This window comes from Diuraphis noxia, unplaced genomic scaffold (assembly GCF_037042655.1).
Source record: "Diuraphis noxia isolate RWA-SAM2 unplaced genomic scaffold, SU_Dnox_SAM2 contig0003, whole genome shotgun sequence".
Classification (NCBI taxonomy): Eukaryota; Metazoa; Arthropoda; class Insecta; order Hemiptera; family Aphididae; genus Diuraphis; species Diuraphis noxia.
Window position 1 is genome coordinate 68,642,324 of NW_028301713.1, and position 12,557 is coordinate 68,654,880.

At 29.3% G+C, this 12,557-nt stretch overlaps 1 protein-coding gene across 2 annotated transcripts in view; it reads left to right on the forward strand.

The window, feature by feature from the left end:
• LOC107166611 (GTPase-activating Rap/Ran-GAP domain-like protein 3) overlaps nt 1-12,557 on the forward strand; it is a 370,828-nt gene that overhangs the window by 122,194 nt on the left and 236,077 nt on the right. Inside the window, exon 1 of one of the 2 annotated variants that reach the window (XM_089222595.1) lies at nt 10,256-10,668. The exons of the other annotated variant lie outside the window; for it this stretch is intronic. Coding sequence (XP_089078721.1) covers nt 10,493-10,668 — 176 coding nt within the window. The 5' untranslated portion in view covers nt 10,256-10,492. Of the gene's footprint in view, nt 1-10,255; nt 10,669-12,557 lie in introns of those variants that run through there. 2 annotated transcript variants of the gene reach the window in all.

The window sequence follows — 12,557 nt, forward strand, 5'->3', positions numbered from 1 at the left end:
GTATATTCATTTAAATTCATTGAGCATAGACTGGCGTCTATCAAACATGTGATTGTTCCATACTGAAAATTAAATAAATTATATTATTGTACATATCAAAATTAAATTTGAATAATATCAATTGCTTCTCGTACCTCGTTGCCTCTGGTGCCTTGTATGGAACTTATATCAAACAAAAGGAACATTAAATTATGATAAAGTACTCATCGATTTCTTCGCAGACGATGTGTTTGAATTTTATATGTTTACAATACTATTATATAATATTTTAATCCGTGTGAAATACGTATAGGAATGAATTACTATCTTTACGGGTGCATCCATCAAACATGTAGGTAAACAGGATAAAACAGTATTTAAAAAAATATTGTTTCATTCTGTACATATCACTTTTAAGTTATAATAATATGATATTATGCTATTTAATGTGTTTACGTGTCTATAATAAGTAGAGCAGTGGACCTACAGTTTGGTATGGCTATGCCTGTACCAGTGTACCACTCCACTCCGCTTATATTTTCTTTAAATAATAATAATTAATGAACTACTCACTAACTAGTACTTATATGAAATTTGATTTTTACATAATGCAATATTCTATTTTGGAATATAAAATCTAAAATTCTTCTCGAGAAAATGAGAACTTAAATTTAAAGGAATCACTATCTGTACAGTATTGTGGTACTGTCGTAATTTACATATATATTTCAAACTCACTAGCACTAGTACTTTATTCTAATACAAATCGAATCTATTTGAACATCCGTATAAAATTAATTTAGCTGATATTTTTCACCCCATATATATTACTGTCGACCTCATAACTTTAGGATCATATTGATTTTGTGCGGGAGTTTGAATAAATGTAGGTACATTACCTATAGGTATATAAATCTGTGTAAACTCGAATGAATTCCTCAATGCATAAACTTACTATTTCGTAGCGATGCAGTACCTTCTAATAGAATATTAGAATAGTTAACTATATAGTCCATTGGGCCTAATAAAAAATCGTTATCGTATTCAATATATCGTTATTCAAAAACAGAATAATTCATGTGAGGAAGTTTTCAATAATTTAGTTTTTACTATTATATGTATAATGTATATGTTACGAGCAAAGTAGGAAATCCGGGCATACATAACAATGCCCCAACATTTTGGCCAAGAATGATCATTTTAATACTCAAATTTGTCATACATTGACCGGGCATTGTACTAGATTGCCCAAGCAAAGTGATCCCTACCCAGATTCAAGTGGGCAACGTGAATTATACAGTGCGCTGCACACTTTTATATCAAATTGCATTTATACGCAATAATATCACTACAAAACTATAATTATATATTTTATTCGTACACGACAACGCGACAGCTGCAATAGTACTACCTAACCAAACCGTAATCTAAACGATAAAGTGATCACACAGTATTGTAGATAATATTTCATAATCGAATCGTTAAATTTCTATTCGATATTTTCTAATGATTATTGTAACGACGGCGACGTCGGGTAGTCTGACATTGGTGGTGTAGGTAGTGCGGTTTCGTGTAGTGTTATTTTTTCTTTTGGTCAACGTTTTTAACTATTTTCTAAGTATTTGTGTGCTATTTTCTAACATAAAATGGAAAAAAAGTTTAATGAGAAGTTTAACAATTTACTATTAAACAAAAATGCAAATGCTGTATTTTTTGTCTTTGCAACTCAAAGTGTCATAATAATAGTGGTGTATGTGGTAATAAATAAAGCAAATAAATAATAATTGTAATTTAATAATAAATAAATTAAATATTAAAGCTGTGCAACTTTATTTATTTTTAATATCTTTATTTTTAATTTTTTATATAATATTCAATATTTAATCTACTGTGCTCAAATCTAATTGGGCACTGTATACAATGCCCGGGCAACGTTAACTTATTCCAACTTTGCCCTTGAAAATCGGGCATTGTGCACAGTGCCTGGTCATTGTGCACAATGCCCGACTTTCTACTTTGCCCGTACCATATACATGTATAGTGAATACCTATATACTACAACTATGTAGGTTATCGATTAAGTTATCGATTGTAAAAGAAAAAAAATACATAAACTTTATCTTAAATATTAAAATACCTATCTTAGAGTGCAAAATTAATATTTATACGATTCGTTTTGATAGGTTAATTTTTAAATATTTGACGTATCTGATATTAGTCACACTATGTATAGATTTAAATATTTTAATAAAACATGATATTTGAATGAGTGATGGGAATGAGGTTTATTAACTGCTTCTGGACAAGAATTGGTGAAATTTTTGTCATCTGACTTTTACTAAACAAAAAAAATAAATTTAGTAAACATCAAAGTATATAAATCATTAATTTTTACTTTTTGACGATATACTGCCGTTACTACATACCTACTGATGATATTACAATACTATATATTATTATAATCGTAAATCGTAATGGACAGTTATTATATTATTCTATTTATCGGTGAAAAATTCATAACTGATTTTATGGCACATTTGTATACTCTTAATTAGGTATTATGATAAAATATATACTTTGTGTAAAATGTAATATGATACTAAACTTTAAGTCTTATCATAGCTGTCACAGTTTAGTGTAGAATACTTAGGTAAATAATAATTAATTGCAATTTATATAAAACAGAGGCTTACAGTTAATTATGAAAAATATTTATTAATACAATTAAAGGTTATTGATATTTGTACAACAGTCGGTTTTTAAAAATGGTAGGTACTATTTAGAACATTTTGATCAAGAAAAGACGTAACAATTCGCAACAATATTATATACTATTTCGTAGTTGTTGACACGTAATGAGCAAGAAATTCAGGTAACATCGTCGATAATATGAAAAAAAAAAAGAGAGAATGAACATTATATTATGTATTTATATTTTATATAACAACGTGATGGTTGTATTTGTATAAACAATAGACAGCAGTATACACTAAAAATGATAATTATACCACACATGTATTATATGATACTAATTATGTAATGGCACAATATATATTTTTTTTTCATCAAAGGCTCTCCTTTGAATCTATTTCGTTTCGTACAATGACAAGGTTATAATAATAAAATTAATAATAATATTATAATGGTTGGCAGTATGATATTTTATGTACAATAATAATATTATGTGTTACGGATGTTTTGCAATAACGCAAAATACTAAACTAAAACTTCAATTCACTCGGTGCTGTGAAATAATAACAGACCTAAAGAATCATGATTAACGAAGGTACCAGCTATCAACTATTATATGTTTATACAGGTACATATCGTAATATAAGTACTGATGTTAAATTATAGTGTGTAGGTGATAAAAGAAAAAAAGTTAAACTTTTATTATAATGATCGTAATAAAAACTAATAATGTTGATGACGTTTTATGGTTGTTTTGTTAAATATTTTGTGATATTAGAGAACTAAATTTACAACTTGCAAGTCCCGAAGGGAACGAGTGAATTAAATTTTAACAGTATAGTATATTTTATTATTATTGCTGTTGTATTTTCAACTACCACAAATTAACTTTAAACCAAACAGCATTATATCGATGCAAAAGCGCCTCAAATGCATATTGATTAAGCCATTATACTTGTTTTTATAACGGATTTTTTAATTGAACGATGATTAAATGAGGTGTAAATACTTATATAGTAAAAACAATACCTATAATATTATACATGGTTAAATGGTAGATAATTAAATTCAATTTTTCTTTACCATATTTTTATAATATGATTAAATATTATAGAAACATCTATATTCATAGATTGGAAACTTAAATAATACCAACTTGATTATTATATAATTTAATATTATGATGATAATGGCAAAGATAAAAATAATGATGCTATGAGAAGGGATGCATTGTTGTGTAGTCTGGAGTTGTAAAATCTACTGCTTATGTTTATGTTTACAAGTTCTTACAACCATAATATGAAATCTGAGGAACAATTTTCGTGTAAAACAATGAAAGAGATATTATCTTTTGTTGGGTTTAAGTTTCAAACAAAAAGATGTATCCCCATGATTAAGGCCTTTACAAGTAGTCAACATCTGGAAAAATACAAAACATTTACACAAAAAACGGTTCTAAACGGCCGTAGACATATTATTTTGAAAACAATATTATCAAAAACAAAATTGTTATGTTTTATTTTACTATTTTTACAGCGTCCAAATGGTTAAAACCATGCGCACAATATTTTATCAGAATAATATAATAGGTAGTATTTGAATCCAAGACCGGAAAATATTTTCATGGCATTAGATAATATAATAATATATGTAGAGTACAAGGTGCATAAAAAACCATTCATATCTATCTAGATCGAAAATAACAAAAATTGTATTTGCTTTTTTATTCGTTGATTATATTATGTACATTAGGTATGTATGGATAACGGATAAAACACGAATTTCCATTATTATATAGCGCGTTTTATATAGGTACATTGTTTTATATTTTTTTTTAGATCGTCTTTCATTTCGTTGTTTGAATACCAAATCGTTCTTCGATATCCCATACACACCAATGGTGGTGAACAATCACGAGGTATTATTGTAAAACTTTTCATTTTTATTTTTTATCCTAAAAAAAATCGTTTTCCTACGCACGCTTACTCTACTACGCACATTTATTTTGTAGTATAAATAAAAACTGTTGTTTTCATAGAAGAGCGTATTACCTACCTATAGGATATAATATTCGAACATACACGTCACGCTGCCATGCAGAGAACAATAACATCAGTAAGGATATACATACATGACATTACAAAAAATGGCCTGTAGCTCATGTTTGGTGCTAGTTACACGCCAGTCTGACATCGGTTTCTTCGTACCAAGCAAGAAAAAATCATATACTATTTGAGATAATGAGTAATGCATTACAATAATACATTGAGATAATATTCGATCCGTAATGAATATCAACATTTATAAATCATACAAAATAGGTAGGATAAGCTGTATATATTGTAAATATATTGGCTGAAGATAATAAATATTTGACACAACTAGAAATACAGTGATATTATTTACCTATATATGTATTATTATTTACAAATTACAACTAGGGCCCAGAAGAACTATTAATTTAAAGAACTTAATAAGTTGATTATGTTGGTTGTTTAACCATGAAAAAAATATACATTATATATTTTAAAATTGTAAAACTCAAATTTTTATTTTATTAAGTTATAAGTTATAATACTATATACTATGCAAAATTAACTTTTTAAATAACAGAGAAGGTCTTAAGTGTAACTTATAATTTATTCATTCATTGTATTAAATGTATATTAGACGATACGAGACGTCAAAGTTTTTGATCATTAAAATTACCCCAAATAATCATTTTAATTAATGTTTGAATTTTGTTTTTGTTTTTTCCAATCATTTTAAATAGAACTTAGAAGAAAGAGATGGAATGAATATTTTTTCTACTGCAAAAAGTGTTTACACAAAATAAAATAAATAAACAAGAATTATTGAAAATCAACATTTTTATCGTTCCACTCATAATCTAAAACATTATTAAAAAATGCAATAATCATTATTTAAATGTATTAATAATATTACAAAATAAAAGTAATAACACTTTTGTAAACAAATAATATAGTATTATAGTTATTGTTGTCAATTTTTATGTTCCTGAGTCGATATGAACTAATATGGCAAAAATATAAATTTAGGATTTAATATGTGTGTAATATTATAATGATTAAGTCATATAAAACGAGTTGATCAAACTTTGTAATTATGTCTACATAAATTATAAATATAATATAAATTGCATTAATATTATTTTAGTTCAACTGGGATGGTTAAAATGAATAATTATTGGACATAGTTTTTATCTTTTTTTCTTATTTTTATTTTCGGCTATCAACCGTGATTTTACTCAGTCTTCTTAAGGGTACTGATGACAGAGGAGGTGGCGAAAGTGAGGGAGGCATATCATAGAGGTCATATCTATTCCATCATCTTAAATATCTGTATCACGGTAGGCCCATTTTATCAGGGTCCACCGAAACGCCAAGACGAAATACAAGCTAGCTCGTCGTTCGTCGACCGTGTCTCGTGTTGCATACGGTGACCCAAAATCCGTAGATAATGTGCAGGACACGTGATGTATATCGTGTTATGTACATGCCATGGTAGGACTCGCAAGTATAAAATGTATAGACATTTGGCACGCACTTCTTTAAATCGTATTGAACACTGAAATGACCGCCAACGGTACGATTAGATACTGCAACACAGCCGGCATATAATAAATTTTATTTTTCTAGTGATTTTTTCGAATATACCTACGGAATTAAAAAAAAATTTCGCATGCTTCGTACGATGTTTGTTTGGTGTCATTAACTTTGTTTTTATACGATTAACCTTGTGCCGTTAAAAAATTGATTTATATTTATATGATTTAGTAAGACGGCCGTAATGATAACATAATTATGACGAGGTTGGATCATTTAATATTATTGTTACCTAGTTGAAATCTATCAACGTATACAGTAATTTAATATGTGCCTATAAAAGGGCTAAAATACGTATAAAATTCAACCAAAAAAATACACATTTTATAGCCCGAAATTAAACCTCTCAAAATTTTTTAATGTATATTATGTATGATATTACAGAAATAATTATAACTTTACATTAGATCATTTGCCTGGAGAGGGTTATTTATATTTTAAGAGATCTAAACACTACGAACAGTTAAAGCAAGAGATCCTGTTTGGTTCTTGTACATCATATAATAAAATCCAAATATTCAAATCGTCCGATAAAATGTTATTATAGTATACTAGCGTGTGTCTAATAATTACTTTATAATAATTGTAGATGTAAATATTTCTAAATATTTTCTGCTCAGTGTGTGTACATTTTACTGTCAGTACTAACTCAATAATTCTAGATGTTAATTAATACGCTGAAAAGTTCGCTCTAACATGCAGTCAGGACCCGAATCCCTGTTCGACAATACATTGCATTATATTTCCAGGAACATTTCTACTTTTATTTGAAAATGTCCTGATGTAACTATTAATCTATTAATAGATTTCATCTCCACGTCACATCATATTATCATTTGTGTGACATAATATTATTATACTGTACGTGACAAGTTTTATTTTTTGTTGCCACAATCACAACTGCTCTACTTTAAGCATAGAATATCGTAGGTACTGCAGTAGAGTCGTCCAAATGTGCGTGGACAAAACCCACACTGACCCATTATTTTATCATTAACGTACTGACACTTAGCGCGACGTCCAGAATTGTTTTGTAACCTACCTATATTATTAAAATATATTATGATCGTAAAATAAGGGAAACTGCAATGTAGGTAGGCACCTATTTCATAATAATAAATAGGCTTAGGGACTTGTAGCTCTAAAAAATACCTAAATATGCACCAAAAAATGACCAAATATGCTCTAAAATATGTGCCAAAAAATAACCAAATATGCTCTAAAATATGTACCAAAATATAATCGCATACCTATGTAAAGATATGGCCCCCAAAAAAATAGGTATAACCGTATAACAAATATGTGGTAAAATTAAATATTTATTTTATTAGAGACTAGAGTTTATATTGGGTATATAAGAATATTATTACTTGAATTGAAAATGATATAATAAATTGAATTTTTAAAAGATAATTGGTTTAAATTTTAGTGTTCTTCTGTGTCTTCCGATGCTAAAGTAAAAATAAAATGATGTTTAAATATTTAAATTTTTTAATTCTTATTATTTTATTAATTTATTTACCTTAAAAATTACACTGCACAATAAGATATTTCCTGATGTTTTCAAACGTGAATCTACGACGATTACTTGACAATACATTTTTATAGATGGAAAAACTTCTTTCAACATCTACAGACGACATTGGAGCATACATAAAATAAACCAGATCATGACTTGTCAAGTCTTCAGGCAATCCTTCCATATCTTCAACTTCACCGCTTAAAATTTTTGAAATTTTAAATAAATATTTGTACCCAAGATTTTTTTCTAAAATCTAATTTAACTTCTTTACGACTGCTTTGCCTTTTGTACATTTTTAGTCAACAATTTTATTTTTCGCATCTTCGACCGTTTTTAATGAATCGGATAATTTTATTCCTTTCTTTTCAAAAAATGTTATAGATTTGCGTAAAAATCCGAAATTCGATTTAATAAATACCAAGTTACACGCTGTATAGGTTATTCTTTTCCAAATACTTTTTGGCTGTCTTAATTGAAGCGGCGTCATCGCTGTCGAATGTTTTTATAACTGTCTGAATGTTCTCCAAATTTTCGCAATAGTATATGGTAGCATTTATCCAAGTTCCCCATCTTGTTAGTATGGGTTCAGGCTGTAAAGGAATCTCGTTTTTTGTCATATTTAAAAATGTTTTTATACGTAAGGTAGATTTTCGAAATACTTTTTTCACTGAAGATACTACCTTATCTACTTCCGAAAATTCGTCACGAGCTTTTTCAGTGAGCTTGTGAAATGCATGTGCAAGGCAGGTAATATGAATAACTTTTGAATAAAGTGTTTGTATAGCTTTACCCTCCTTAATCATATAAGGGGCTGCATCGCTCACAAACAATAATACATTGTCATGTTCAACTCCTTCAGGCCACAATATCCCCATAGCTTTATCAAATAATTTGAATATTGTTGAATGGCTAGTTTTGTCAAGTTCCTTGGAATGCAATAAACACATTTGACCGGCGATATCAATCTCCAGTGTTCCAATAATAACATTTTCTACAAAACGACCAGAGGCATCCGTAGTCTCATCAATTGAAACCCAGATTTCCGTTTACAATCACCCTAATTTTTAAAATAGTCTCTTAGTAAATATCATCAACGTAACTTTTACGAAGTGTTGTTTCACTAGGTATATCTTCATTCGTGTATTTTTCTAAAAACCATTTAAATTCGTTGTTTGATAATTTATTTAGGGGAATATTTGACGAAAGCAAAGCCTTGCATAAATCTTTGTTGAAATTATTCTTTTTGCCCAGGTTGGTGTTTAAAACAAACTGCTGGTTTACCTTATTTATTTTATTTTCTTCCCGTTTAACTGCTCTATTATGCTTGTCAGTCCTTAGATGCTGGACAACATTGAAACGTTTGTCACTTCCAACTTTTATGTCGCAAAATTTACAAAACAAAACACTACCGTCAGACGAAAATATGTGTCTTTAAATTCTGAAATATAACTTTGTAACTTTGACTTTTGTACTTTCGGCATTTCAACAATTACTTTAGGTTTATTTAAATTTATTTTGATTACGAACTTATTGCGTATAAAAATCTACACTAGTGAAAAGCACGCGACATGCGAAACAACGACGGATAATAATCGACTAAACTGAAATAATAACTATTTTCGACTATCGGTCGATATCGAGCAGGCGATACGGTTTTATAGGATTATTTAAGATTATATCTACACAAAAATTATAACCAGATATGAATGGTAAATTTTCGGAATAAAAGAAGATAACCAATTCATAATATTATATTACGGCTCCACGTGGAGCCTCACTGATTACTTTCTTCACATTAGCCAATAAAATAATAATATTATGTTCTAAAGAAACCTTTTCGTCACCGACTCGCGGTCCTGTGCGATACAAAAATGTGCCGCAGTCAAAGTGTTAACTATCTATAGCTTTCAATTTGAAATTTAAAAAAATTGCCAAAATATGCAAAATAAGCATAAAAATGTTAAAATAAGCACTCTCCTGCAAAATCTATCAAATATGCAAAAATACGCACATTCGAATTTCAGATCTGATATCGTGGCACCGAGGAATAAATTTATTTCGCACTCTGCTATATTTAAAAATAATTAAACAAAGTATGCAAATGCTACAAGTCCCTAAGCCTAATAATAAACCTAAATCAACCGATATAATATGGAATATCATGATGTGTATCATATATGATATGAAGTGTGTGCATATAAATTTATCGGACAAGATGATGTGTGTGGATCGAGAGATGAGGGGTTTGGAACATCTGACCCGGTCACGAAAAAAAATATTGGATACGACGACGACGACGACGACGATGCCGATGGCCGGAGGGTGAAGCGGTGACAGCTACACGGCTAATTCCCGCGCGTGAAACGCAAGCGCATCGACTGCCGGCAGCGTTCACAACAAGTGTGCCGCGCCGTCGGGTTCAGTACCGCGACCGGCTTTTTCCGAACTCGATCTCGTCCGCTGTGTATGTGAACACAGAGCTCATCGCCTCGTCACCGCCGTCGTAAGATTAACCACAATGTTGTCTAAATATTGCAACCATGTAATAGCATAATTTACGCAAAATATTTTGTGTAAACGCGATCGTTCTTTTTTTTTTTTTACAACTTTGATATTTCCGTCCGTCACGTTTTCGCGAGAAGATTATGAAAACCACCGTGTCGTCGTTCGTCCGATGAAATCCACCGGTAGACTGCATCTGCAGAGGAACATCAAACCCGTCGTCGGGTCCGATGGACCGATGAAGCGGCTCGGCGTGGACCTGCACAACCAGGTCGGGTTCAAGGGACACAAGTACGACGTGAGGAGTTCGAGTTTCGAGGGTTCGGGCAAAGTGTTACCGTGGACCGGGTAAGTCAACCTTGCACATTTATCAAAATGCACACTTATCTAGGTAAAAGATACATTATTATTGGTGTGCGCTTGCCTGTCTTACGGGTTTTTGAAAGCGAACGAATTTGGTGAGACTAGAGGAAGTGTAAATTATCCACGATTTTGAAATCCTAAAATTAATAATTCAATTAAGAGTCCGTGTTTTAAGTGTCTTATTATGTATTCCAAAAAGAAATCATAAACTATCAGTATTTTGAGTATTGTACTATTTTGTTTTTTAATTAAATCAAAATAAACACAAAATTTGTGTTTTTTAATGACAGTATTTTAAATATCATGTATCGCTTAACTTTGAAAAACAAATTGTTTTATTTGTACAAAATAATGAATAGACAGATTATAGAAAGAAAAAAACTATTGTTGAAAAAGAAATGGTATGTTTTTAAGAGTCTTTAGATTTTACTGATGAGTAACTAAGTAGCTTACATAGAAGTATAATATTTTGTTTAAATATGTTTAAACAATGAAAATATTATTTTAAATTATAAATATATCATACGATTTTAATAATTATATTTGTATGCAAAGTTTAGTAATAACAGATATAGTTATATAATAATATTTACCACTTATATCACTCTTATAATTTTCATAGATTATATTATCAAAGTTCTCAAAATATCTCATAACTTTCTGTATTATGTTGTGTGTATATTATAATATTAGATCCGTCATAAATCATAATGAATGCATGTTACATATTTATTATTATTTAATATTTATTACAACGAACACAACATTTATTATAAAAATTGCTAAAATCAAAGTTCCGTAATAATTGAACGACGAATAACTTGCGTTGGCGCCAGAATATATTATGATATTGTTGATTGCCGCAGCTATAGATGGGTAGCATTATAAAGATTATATGTTGTTTTTGATAAGCAACAGTAAGCTGTCAATATATACTATTATTTGGTGTCGACCGAAAAGTATACTAACTATTTCATTCATTAGCTCCAAGTTTGACATTGAATCATGATTTGACTTAAAAACAAAATTTCTGAAATAGAAAAAGGGATAGAAAATTGGAAGCCACGGAATACGGGGGTTTATTCAAAATTCTATTATCTATAAATTTACGATTTAAAATAAAAATGTATAAAGGTGTACATATTATATATTGTGATTTATGTTTTTGAAATCTAAAGATGAAAAATAACAGTAGATTGAAAAAATGGACCTGGATTTAGAATTTACACAAACTTTAATCTGTTTTCCAAATCATTATTCACATCACCAGATCGAACGGATCACATCAGATAATGGAATTACAAACAAATTCCTATGTCGCGTGCGTGACCGACAGAGGTAGCTTATCACCGTTTACAAAACTCAAACACAATATATCGCGTGGTCATTCGAGTATATATTATATAGGTATGTATATGCTATATAGTCAAAACGAGATTTAAGAATACCCAAAATAAATTACAAATTACAACTATGAAATTGAATAAAATTATATTATTAATACATTTATAAAATGAGACATAATAATATTATTATAAGTTTATATCTAAACAGTGTTTGAAAAAAAGTGGCTAAGTACGTCTTGTGTTTGCCTTAAATTGATGTATAATATTTCAAACATAGCCTAATATTTTTTTTAAATAATTCGTCGTCCATAACTATTTTTTTCCCCCATTCAATGACATAATCGTTTAATAATTTAATGCGAAATAAAATTCATTATTTCGCTAATTTATGTACGTATAATAGATATCATTTTAGAAATTCTTACGATGTACCTATCTACATGGAAACATTACAGCTTTTCACACAATAAACCGTTAAAGATTATTATTGTATTTTAGGTTATTTCTTATTGTCACATTAGAAATATG